This window comes from Salvelinus fontinalis, chromosome 1, assembly GCF_029448725.1.
Source record: "Salvelinus fontinalis isolate EN_2023a chromosome 1, ASM2944872v1, whole genome shotgun sequence".
Lineage (NCBI taxonomy): Eukaryota > Metazoa > Chordata > Actinopteri > Salmoniformes > Salmonidae > Salvelinus > Salvelinus fontinalis.
Window position 1 is genome coordinate 57,723,040 of NC_074665.1, and position 12,456 is coordinate 57,735,495.

The 12,456-nt window shown below is 40.9% G+C and overlaps 1 protein-coding gene across 1 annotated transcript in view; it reads left to right on the plus strand.

Annotated features, from left to right (window-relative positions):
- Positions 1 to 1,089: 1,089 nt before the first annotated feature.
- LOC129858377 (GDNF family receptor alpha-1-like) overlaps positions 1,090 to 12,456 on the plus strand; it is a 102,316-nt gene continuing 90,949 nt past the window's right edge. The window contains exons 1-3 of the mRNA XM_055927557.1: positions 1,090 to 2,195; positions 2,849 to 3,151; positions 4,758 to 4,841. Of these exons, the coding sequence (XP_055783532.1) occupies positions 2,156 to 2,195; positions 2,849 to 3,151; positions 4,758 to 4,841 (427 nt within the window). The 5' untranslated portion in view covers positions 1,090 to 2,155. The remainder of the gene's footprint in view (positions 2,196 to 2,848; positions 3,152 to 4,757; positions 4,842 to 12,456) is intronic.

Sequence of the window (12,456 nt, forward strand, 5' to 3'; positions counted from 1 at the left end):
CATGATTAGTGCTTAAGCAATGTGTCTTATCTGTGCTTGTAGTTCAAAACACTTAACCTAAGATGGCAATCTTACTTTGTATGTAATAGGCCTACAAGAAGATAGGCATATGCGCACTTAGTTTGCTTCTGTGTTTGTTAAACCGTCATCTAAGCCTAGCCTACTCTCAGACAATCATTTGGTTTATGAAACTTTTTTCAGCAGTTTACATGGTCAATTAATAGTTATGCATGTTGTACTTCAGGTCCTAAGGGTAGGCAACGCACCTGACTGGTGCCCATTAAAGCCCAGTTTGGAGGCGCCAATTTTGGCTCAGTGGTTAAGTTTCTCCCTATTCCTTTTAGGGAGATAATTTAGTTGACATCAAAGGGAAAGGGGGATAACCAGTCAGTTGTACAACTGAATGCATTCAACTGAAATGTGTCTTCCGCATTTAACCCAACCCCTCATCAATCAGTCTCTGTGCCATTAGAGTTGATTAAGCCATTTTTTTTCTATGCTTAATTTATTAATGTAATTTCATATTAGTGTATCAGATGTAGGCTTTTCTTATTTTCTTATTTTTCTGGATCCATTTTTAGGCTTTTATATTAGAGTCAACTGCTGAACTTTATTACCTTGCTGTACAAACATATGACATGGATTATATCTCACTTATTAATGGAATGCCTATCTCTGTGTTATTCAATGCCTACAGTTAAAAATATCTAATATGGAAAAGTATGTAAAATGAACCTAATAGGCCTAATGAAATGTTAACATTTTAATGATCATAAACCAGTCAATTTGAATGATTTGAATAGCCTTCAAATTAATTCAGATAGTTTCATTTTACATTACCCACGTCTAGGGCTAGGCATACAGTGATTCTATTATTTATAATCAGGTGTATATTGAGGCTTTTTTTTAAACCAACAGATGGCGATATTCACCCATGCTCACCATTTTATAGGCTACTCGATGTCAACAGTGCATTGACTGGCTGCACTGACGGCTCTACACTCTGTTCTCCAATTATGGAATGCCTAGTGTATGGTTTGCACTGTGAGCAGCACAGCATATAGACAATTTAGGCTCCGTCTCATTTTTCTTTCCACGCTCCATATGGGTGGCGAACGCGCATCATACATGCGCATACGGCAGCATTGATACGAGACGATCTGATTAGATTTTCAATGTGGAAAAGGGAACAAACACAGGCTTTCATCAAATTGGTTAGAAAATGCACACGTCCACCAAGAAATGCAATATTGTAGAGCATATAGCTATTCTTTGTTCGCATGGGGTTGTCTTTCGCAAAAAAATGAGTGTGGCGTTTTGATCGGCGATAGCAGCTTTGCTTTTGACTTGGATATTACCATAAAATATTTTTAACGTTTACATGTTGAACCCATGAACTCTGTGACCCCAAAAATAATGGAATATTGAAGATGGTAGTGGAGAAGTCTAGTCCTAAAACATGAATCAAGACACTAGAATATTTTTGGTTAAATTGAACGCAGAATCAACAATAAAAAATATTGCAAATAGTGTCATAGTCTATGTTTTAGGATAGAGTGTACAAAAAAAGTATACAGTTCGTGTAATGTGTGCAATTCACGTATTGCGCACAGACAATAGCCTTCGCGCATTTATTTATCCACACATCAACACTGTATGCCAACTGCAGAAAGAAAATGTGCCTGAAAAAGTTTAATAACAAAATGTATCTAATTGTCATCACCAAAATCCACGTTGAAATGCAGAAGTTCCTCTGCCTTGCTGCTGCTGCTGCCTGGCTGTGGTCACTGCACTATTGAGCACAGCATCATCGCGCGCTCAGACACACGCGGGCATCCTACGAGCTGGAGTTCCGAGAGCACTCTGGCCGGTTCATTTTGTCTCCTTATGATACCTTATCCTTGTCTTTTGTTTAGTTTTTACACGGAAAGAAAATCATTCTGTGGTTGATGGTTTCGGTTGCCTGCCGCAAAATTGGAGTACTTTTGGGTTGGAATGTTTTACGCATGAAGTCAGCTGGACGTGTTCCGAATGTCGGACCTCATGCCCCGATGTTTTCAATGGATTTGAATAGAGTGGAATAAAAGCACGAAGTTTTTTTTCTAGACGTTCTATCAATTCCATTGTAACAAGGCATCACACGGATAGATACGCAATGATCTTCGTCACTCTTTATGTCGTTCTGCCTCTTTTAGGTAAGTTTTAGTTTCAAGGCCTATGACTAATATACATTGCAAATGCCTAGTGTACACATACAGTATATAATCTACATTTCTAAATGGACAATGATAATCAGTCAGAGGCCAGCTGAGATAAGTAAATAGCAAAATTGGTGGTCGTTATGGAGCGAAATGGGCCAACCAAATGCGTGTCATGCCCAAAGACTAGTGAAAAGTCAATTACGAGCTCATGTATACTAATCGAAGTGAATTGAGTTCTGATTCTGAACTAGACACAACTAAAGACCATGCCAATTCATTATCATAACCTATACAGGCCTACCCTTGTTATAGCCGACGTTGCAAAAGCATGTACGTCATATTTAATAACTTTACTTATCCTTTATTTATTTATTTTTTTGTTGCACAAATTGATAGGCTATGATATGCATTGAACGCTAGTATTTGACTAGTAGTCTATGAGATGTTTGTGTTGTCGTTATTGTTACCTTAATTGTATGGAGTTGCGCAATAAAATACAATACATGTTTTAATATCTAAAACTGCTTTTAGTTTAATCTCTGAATATTTATTGTGACTAAATCGCGTATTGTCTCCAATATTTAACATATACACGACAGAAACATTATTATTATTAGTAGGTCTATAATTATTTATTCTCTCCACAGATGTTTTGTATGCCCAGGAGAATGCTCTTTCTGGTCCCAACCGCCTCGATTGTGTCAAGGCGAGTGAGCAGTGTATGAAGGAGCAAGGATGCAGTACCAAGTATCGGACAATGAGACAGTGCGTTGCTGGAGGGAAGGAGAGAAACTTTAGCATGGTGGCCGGACTGGAGGCGCAGGACGAATGTCGGAGTGCCATAGACGCAGTCAAGCAGAGCCCCCTGTACAACTGCAGGTGTAAAAGGGGCATGAAGAAAGAGAAGAACTGCCTTCGCATCTATTGGGGAATCTATCAGACTTTGCAGGGTATGCACTATCATTACAGTTGGCTACAACACCAGCAAGCACACAATAATTGTCAGAAGTCTATACGTTAATGTATATTTTTTAAATCCCAGACCTGCTGTATGATTAGGCCTAATGTATTAATGGACCATGTAAACTGCTAAAGTAAAAACCGATTCAGTAAGAAAACACCACATTATTAGGTACGTAAACTTTCCCGCCAGTGCATTCTGGGAAAGGTAATATCCTTAAGACATCTCTTGGAATGAATCGAGTGTAAAGGAACTTTGCACTCATTACCTTGGAGTTGATCATACACAAAAAGTGTACTGCTTAATCCCAGTGGCCAGTGGGGCAGAATGGGATCTCAGTTGTGCAACTGACCACTATACCTAATCAACTGTTGGCTAATGAGTTGTTGGGCAGCATGGACATTGACTGACCCAGATACCCATCCCATGTGTATTTGCATGGCTGTTTTAGGCTGTTTACACAGGCAGACCAATTCTGATCTTTTTTTCACTAATTGGTCCTTTTACCAATCAGTTCTGAAGAATATCTGATGTTAAAAGATCTGATGTGATTGGTCAAAATACCAATTAGTGGAAAAAATATCAGAATTTGGCTGTCTGTGTAAAGGTAGCTGTTAGACAGGCAGCCCAATTCTGATATTTTTTTCACCAACTGGTCATTTGATCAATCAGATCAGATCTTTTCACATCATATCTTTTTCAGAGCTGATCTGATAGGTCAAAACACAGCCCATGGTAGCTCACAAACACTTAGTGAAAACAATAACCCATGTGCATGCTTTTTAAATTAAATCTTTCTATCTAGCTATACTGAACAAAAATATAAACACAACATGCAACAATTTCAAAGATTTTACTGAGTTACAGTTCATATAAGGAAATCAGTCAATTTAAATACATTCATTAGGCCCTAAGCTATAGATTTCACATAACTGGGAATAGTAGGGATGTGGATCAGACAACCAGTCAGTATCTGGTGTGCCCACCATTTGCCTCATGCAGCGCGACCGATCTCCTTTGCATTGAGTTGATCAGGCTGTTGATTGTGGCCTGTGGAATGTTGTCCCACTCCTCTTCAATGGCTGTGCGAAGTTGCTGGATATTGGCGGGAACTGGAACACTCATGTTGATTCAGAGCATCCCAAACATGCTCAATGGGTGATATGTCCGGTGAGTATGCAGGCCATGGAAGAACAGGAACATTTTCAGCTTTGTTTCAGAATATTAAATTATCTGTCAACAGCTCTGGTGGACATTCCTGCAGTCAGCATGCCAATTAGATGGTCCCTCAAAACTTGAGACATCTGTGGTAATGTGTTGTGTGACAAAACTGCACATTTTAGAATAGCCTTTTATTGTCCCCAGCACAAGGTGCACCTGTGTAATGATCATGCTGTTTAATGGATGCATTATATTGGCAAAGGAGAATTGCTCACTAACAGGGATGTAAACAAATGTGTGCACAAAATTTGAGAGAAAACACTTTACATGTTGTGTTTTTTTCTCAGTGTATCTGGTTGTCTGCAACATTTACATGCCTATTAAGACTGCAAGAGTATGTTAAAAATCGCATTGTATTTCATTTTTCCTTTCAGGGAACGATTTCCTGGAGGACTCTCCTTACGAGACCATGAATAGCCGGCTGTCTGACATGTTCCGACTGGCCCCCATTATTTCAGGTAAGGACATGGATTTATTAAGAGTTTACGATTGTACCACTTATTGCGAAGTTCATGGATGGACGCCTGGCTTCTTTGTGAACGTATACAGATGAAATGCTGGCTGTGCATGTTCTTAGTGGAATTGTGTTTAAACATTTTTACAATCCTCACACTTTCCCTATTTCGCCCCAATGAAATGCATGCCCATTGTAAGTGATCTTGCATGGAGATCTATAGTTCTGAGTGTCCAATGAGAGCTCAACACAGTGTGGTGGTGTGGAGTTGGTAAAATGACAAAAATGCGTCACGTTGGAGCATAGTTTATTGGGCTGTGTTTAAATCGCACATCGTTGTCAACAATTCGATCTACGCATTGGTAGTTTATGAGCCGCCTCTAGATGGCAATATTCTCCCTTATTTTCGATCACATAGGCGCAATCCATTGATGCTATAGTGGCCTTTCTGACTTTGCCTTGGTCTTTGTTATGAGGAACTCCCATCCAGTGCGCGTGAGGTGGCATATTGTGTGGCTAGTGATGGAAAATACGAGAGTCTGAGATTAGTTAAATAAGCACATTTGAAATGGGACAATTTTGTCATCAATGGTGATCGAGACATAAACAGCAGAAACTTGAAGAGTCCTTGGGCAAATAAGAGATATCCAAATAACGTTTCCAGAACAATGACTCCAATTTCAGAAAAGTGGGAAATGGCTCATAAGCCATTATATATGTTAGTTAGAATACAGCCAAACATCAATGCTCCATTTGTCGCTTAGGAGCATAGTTCATATTAAGGCATATAACAGCCCCAGACATTTTCCGCTCTGAGCTACCAGAACCTGAGAGATTTATGAGAAAGCTCTCAGAATCTGAAGGTGCTTCTTATTCCCTTTTGAAAAGCTCTTTATGTTGATTGACGGTTGCACATTTCTTTCTTAGCGACAGGTCTCACAGATCATCCATTCCACCTCATCGTGAGAGATTTATGGGCCAGTCAGTGTGAGAAGGAGACAATAAGGGTGAGAGGGGAGACAGGACGGGTGTCAGAGATGTTTAGGTCAACACAGTGCCTCTCACAACCCCTACTCCCAGGCAGCCCTATAACACGGCTGTCTCAGTAAGGCTTAGAGGACTCATAGATCAGCTGACTGATTCATAGTAAGGAACAAAGGGAGGCATTGTGAGATGTAATGAATCTGTAATTGGCCCCTGCTTGGGACCTGAGCCTAATAATCTCCAGTGACACTCTGGGCATTCTCCTATGCACCCTCCTGATTACAGTGAGGTTTATTCCTGATCTTTCCTACACACCCCCAGGCCCTACAGTCCTTATTCCCACCTCTACTCTGGGTACTGTAGGCCTCCGAAGGACTAAACCAGACATAAAGCTGGAACAATATCAGTGAAGCTTATAAAGGTACACAGCTGCCTTAAAGCACACTGGGTGTCCTTAATTGTTATTAAGAGAAAATAATAGAATAGTATTAGAACAGCAGCTGAAATGTGTGAGGAGGATGTGGAGAGCACTGAGCGTGATTGCATGAACATACACACACACACACTTGTGCACACATAAAAACACACACACACATGTTTGTGCACAGCACACAGTTCTAAGTTAATTTAATTATTTTCAAATATTTTCTCCAGGCAGATAGAATGCTTTTAGCCGTACGATGAGTCAGGGTGAGTCACTTTGAAGTATGAGTAAGTCAGTCTCTTAATGTGGTGGAAGTTGCCACATGAGAAACTTCAGTAGAGTGTACATCCCAGGAACAGAACATATCATCTCATTTTGATTTGATCTATATTTGCCATTTAATTCACATTGAGAATACTATGAGTGCAAAAATAAGTTACAAAATCTTGAAACACGAATGAAATCTGCAGATTGCAAATGTATCTCATCAGTGACCACAACATGCTTCTTTGCTGGAGCTGAGTTTTGTATTTTTCTACTTTTTCTTTTAATACAAGCAGTGCATCTTGTTTCTTTCCCCCTCTATTTCCTCATAGAAACCCTACGTCTCTTTCAGTGGGAACTACCTGTATTGATGTCTGTTTTACTCTATTAAATGGCTCATTGAATACTTCTGGGCTTCTGCTGTCTGCAGAGCTCATTGCTTCTCATTCTCAAGAAGTGCCATGCTGTTGTCTGTGCGCCAGGCTAGGGTATTGGTGAAACATACTAAGTTTGGAGTAGTTCCTGTATCAATGGTCACAAAACCCACAACTGCTGTCATAAGACAGACATGGTGAGTCATCTCGTTCAAGGGATGTGCCCTTCTTTAAATATGTTTGAAAGTAAATGGTTTACGCACACAGTCACACATTGTTCAATTACATGTAGAGTTCACCACAGTGCACCTGCTCATGGATGAAGTACCAGATCATCGAATTCATTTTGTGCATTCCTTTGTGTGCGTTTGCATGTGTGTGCTCGTAAGCAAGAACGCAATGGAGAAATAGAGGAAGAGAATTCAATAAAATTGTTCCTTTTCCGCCCACCAGTTTGCCATCTTGTGATGCACTGATGCATAGAGAAGGCAGTGAGAGCCCATTTCTCCTAGATTCAAGTGGACTTGCATTACTCACAGACCATTTGCCCCTGCTGAAGAGGCAAGCAGTGGAGGAAATGGATGAATACACAGCACAGTTTCATATTACCGTAGTCATGAACACTCACTGGTCTGGAGCCTCTCATACTGACCAATGTAAATATTCCCCCCCGATTTTTAGAACTAGAATAATAAAATGCTTGTTTGCTGTATGCGTGGAATAACATTGGAGGTTGACTCTTCAAAGTCTAAACCAAAAAGAGTTGTTGATGTACTGTAGTTTTAAACTGAGGAAATTGGTGAAAATTACAAAATGGTCTGGCTTATCGCCACAGAGATATAGCTATGGTACAATCACTCTGTAGATAAAGCCCCTTTTAAATGTCAGCCAATTGTCATTTACTGTTCAGTGCGCCAATAAGAAAAATGAAACCCGTGGAAAAATGTGACACAAAATGTAAAACAGAGTCTTCTGTGCAGCATGGGCTGGCTGGACTGAAATTGCCTATATGATGAGGTAGAGGGGAAAAAAAGGATAAGGACATAAAAAAAGCTGGGAAGTACTACTATGAATAAAGATGAGTTTCAATATCACTCCATTATTTTCTAAGACCTGTAGATGACCTTTCCCCATGATGTTTTTGTGGTTTAAGCTGATGATAGATCATGATGATGATTATGAGGTCAGCACATAAACATGCAAAAGTGGCATTTAAAGCATTTAAAGGATTCTCTCTGAAGTCTTTGAGCTGTGTATGTGTGAAAACCCATGTAGTCCCACCCTTGCCGATGGACCACACAGCACCTTAAATCCCCATACTGACACGATGCTGAGAGCCTGTCAACACAGCTCACTGCTGTTGGAATGCCACTCTTATAATGAACTCAGAGTCCAGCGGTGTATGAGGACAGACTGCCACTTGGGTTCTTATAGAGTGAGAGGAGGGAGAGGAATGGGAGAGAACAGTATTTGTGTTGTTTGGACTCAAGAGTACCTCTGCACTTGATGATGTGTTGGGAGAAGTATTATGACAGCTCCAACCCTAGATTCCACCAACCAACCAAAACCACTCTCAATGTTATTGCTTTGGTGTTTGACTCTGTACTTTCCCCAACTGAAAATGTTTGTGTGAGAGAAAGAGAATATAAAAAGGAGATGTCTTTGATGGTAGCATTTCCATATCAATATTCCCTGTGCCACCTGACAAACAAATGTCATTAAAATGGCTACTTTGATAAAGCAGCTCCATTTCCACCGTCTGGCTGTTTGTGTCAGGATGTGTCAATCACAGGCCAAGCCTGGGCCTTTGATGTCGGGGTATAGCTGTACTCTATCTGTCAGAGTTGTGGCCTCAGCCTCCTCAGTGAGCACTGACTGAGATAGGAGTTCTATGTTAAAGTTCCCTTGCTCCCTCCTTCCTACCTTACAAGGGTTTTTTGTTCCGCTAAAGACTCCCAAATCCACCTAGAGTGTAATGTCGTAGGGAGACTTCTCATCTGAAAGCTAATCAATAGCCAGACATGTTAAAATAGAAACCTGAGGCTGTGAGTACAAAAAACTATTGATTTGTTTTTTCGCCCGAGCTCTTCTGTTGGACTGGATCAAAGGATAATCCCTATGTTGCTGGAGCTCAGGTATACGGTTCCACAATGCACATCGGTCTGGAGGAGTCGGGAAGCTCCACAGGGTTGTCTTGACTCCTCCATTCTCAGTGGCCATCTTAGAAGATGTAGGGCAGAGGTTCCCAAAAATGTTTGCACCATGACCCCACCATGTAAAGAATGTAATGTAATCAAAAGCCAATGTTTAATTGGGGCTATGACAGTCTATTACAAATCAGTCTGACAGCATTTTTGGACAATAGTTCAATCTTAAAGAAGCATGTGTTGAAGTGAATGAAATGTATCAGAAAGGTATTGGGAAGTTCAAAAGATACTCAGGCAATAATTTTGTGTGACCTTCTGTGTAGAAAAGAACATCATCATTGATAATGTTCCTTTCCCCCCAGTCTGATTAAGTGCCTGGTCTTGCCCACTCTGTTCTAATGAGTCCTTGTGGGCATTGTAGAGGGAAACACAAGACATGGATGTGATCCTCAGAGTCTTATCTTTCAGCAGATGAAACTGTTAAAAAGCCACATTTGTAGGAAGACAACAGAAACCGCTCAGTTTTTTACAATTGCATCTCGTGGCTACCGGAAGTTATGGACTTAACGATTCGGTTCTATGAACCAAGGACAAGTTTCTCTTGCGACCCCATTTCCAAATCAGGCGAATCCTAGTTTGGGGAACGCTGCTGTAGGGATTGATTATAATATTAGATCTCAATGAAGGTTTTTAATACTCCTTCAAATACCACATAACTTCCTGGATGTCTGTTGTTGTCTGTCTGTTTGACTTTCATCCAAAAGTCCATAGCTGTCCTTCCAAGTCACACGGAGGATTTAGCCACAGGTCGAGGGGCTTTAGCTGCTTAATACACAGACACCGTTCCAGACATTACTCTCACAGCTGCAGCTTAATGGCAGAATAATGCTAACAGCAGCATCAGGTTGCAGCCTTGTGCCTGCCGCTAGCTCTATGCAGCCAAAAAATAATTTAGTTAAAGGTGACCAGAATGGAGTCCTCCTGGGAGGTTTCTGATTGGATATAAAGTGGGAGAGTGATTCATCACAGTTAATCAACGCTTCTGACAGCTCGAATCAGCAGGGGCGCCACATGTGCCAACTTCATCTATTGCTTTTCTGCCCAGATGCATGCCAATTATCCATACCACAAACAGTGAGGTGTCAGTATAAAGTCAGATAGATGTCGTGAGTAACCATGTTTGATGAAATATTCACTGGCTTCATACAAAAAAGGTCTATTGTAGTTGTTTGGTACAATATTTTTTTTTTCATTGGTTAGGATTCAATTGATTATTATGCAAAGGCGTACATACTGTATCATAGGATACCTTTCTTGGATGGGCAAGACCTTTAAGTACATACAGTACATGACTAAAAGTATGTGGACACCTGCTCGTCGAATATCTCATTCCAAAATCACTGCTATAACAGCCTCCACTCTTCTGGGAAGGCTTTCCACTAGATGTTGGAACATTTCTGCAGGGGCTTGCTTCCATTCAACCACAAGAACATTAGTGTGGTCGGGCACCGATGTTGGGCGATTAGGCCTGGCTCGCAGTCTGTATTCCAATTCATCCCAAAGGAGTTTGATGGGGTTGAGGTCAGTCAAGTTCTTCCACACGGATCTCGACAAACCATTTCTGTATGGACCTCGCTTTGTGCACAGGGGCATTGTCATGCTGAAACAGGAAAGGGCCTTCCCCAAACGGTTGCCACAAGGTTGGAAGCACAGAGTAGTCTACAATGTCATTATATGCTATAGCGTTAAGATTTCCCTTCACTGGAACTAAGGGGCCTAGCCTGAACTATGAAAAACAGCCCAAGACCATTATTCCTCCTTCACCACCAAGCTTTACAGTTGGCACTATGCATTCGGCAGGTAGCATTCTCCTGTCATCCACCAAACCCAGATCCATTCGTAGGACTGCCAGATGGGGAAGCGTGATTCATCACTCCAGAGAACGCGTTTCCACCACTCCAGCCAGCACTTGGCATTGTGCATGATCTTAAGCTTCTGTGCGGCTGGAAACCATTTCATGAATCTTTCGGCTAACAGTTCTTGTGCTGACATTGCTTCCAGAGGCAGTTTGGAACTCGGTAGTGAGTGTTGCAACCGAGGACAGACGATATCAACGCGCTACACTCTTCAACACTCGGCGGTCTCGTTCTGTGAGTTTGTGTGGCTTACCACTTGGCAGCTGAGCCGTTGTTGCTTCTAGACGTTTCCACTTCACAATAACAGCAATTACAGTTTACCAGGGCAGCTCTAGCAGGGCAGAAATTTGACGAACTGACTTATTGGAAAGGTAGCATCCTATGACTGTGCCACGTTGAAAGTCACTGAACTATTCAGTAAGGCCATTCTACTGCCAATGTTTTTCTATGAAGATGTCATGGCTGTGTGCTCGATTTTATACACCTGTGTGGCTGAAATAGCCAAATCCGCTAATTTGAAGGGGTGTCTACATACTTTTGTATATATAGTGTACATGTAGATGTTTAACCCTTTTTAAGGGTGCAGCTCCGAGAGGGAGGTACTGGTTTGTCTGTGTGTCTGTGACTCTTCTAATCATGATTTAATGTTTTGTTTTTAGTGGTAGATCAGCTTTAATTTTGGAGAAAGAATGTGAGTTCTATCAATTTAATTGTTTGCATTAATTCTAAACCCCTTATTTTATATTTATAAATTAAAGTCAACCCTACCACCCCTCTCCTGATTGGAGAAAAGTAACGGACAACAATACTTTGACTGCTACTTAGAACTATTTTCGCTCACATGTACGGTACAGGTAGTTAAATAATTATACATGTAGTCCTAATTTACTCTTTCTGCAAGTGCTGGATTTTCATCCACATTGTCACGTTCCTGACCTGTTTTCTGTTGTTTTGTATGTGTTTAGTTGGTCAGGACGTGAGCTGGGTGGGAATTCTATGTTGTGTGTCTAGTTTGTCTGTTTCTATGTCAGCCTAGTGTGGGTTCTCAATCAGAGGCAGATGGTAATCGTTGTCTCTGATTGAGAATCATATATAGGGGGCTTGTTTTGTGTTGGGTTTTTGTGGGTGTTTGTTTCCTGTCTCTGTGATTGTCTGCACCAGATAGGTCTGTGTCGGTTTTTGCACATTTGTTATTTTGTATTGTTGTTTGTAGTGTTTCACTTGTTCTTTATTAAACATGTTTAACACTAGCCGCGCTGCACTTTGGTCCTCTCCTTCACCCCTGGAAGAAAACCGTTACACACATTAACCCAACTTTCCCAGTATAATGCCGTTTTGCAATTTCCTTTTGCAATACATCCCTCCATTTTAATGTGATGTCTTACGAGGATCTTGAACCTCCCTATTTGTAATATTTAGACTGATATTGCCCTAAAAAGAATTACATTACCCATGAGTATAATGATATTTCCCATTGACTGATTGTGTTTTTTCCGATCCCCTAACAATA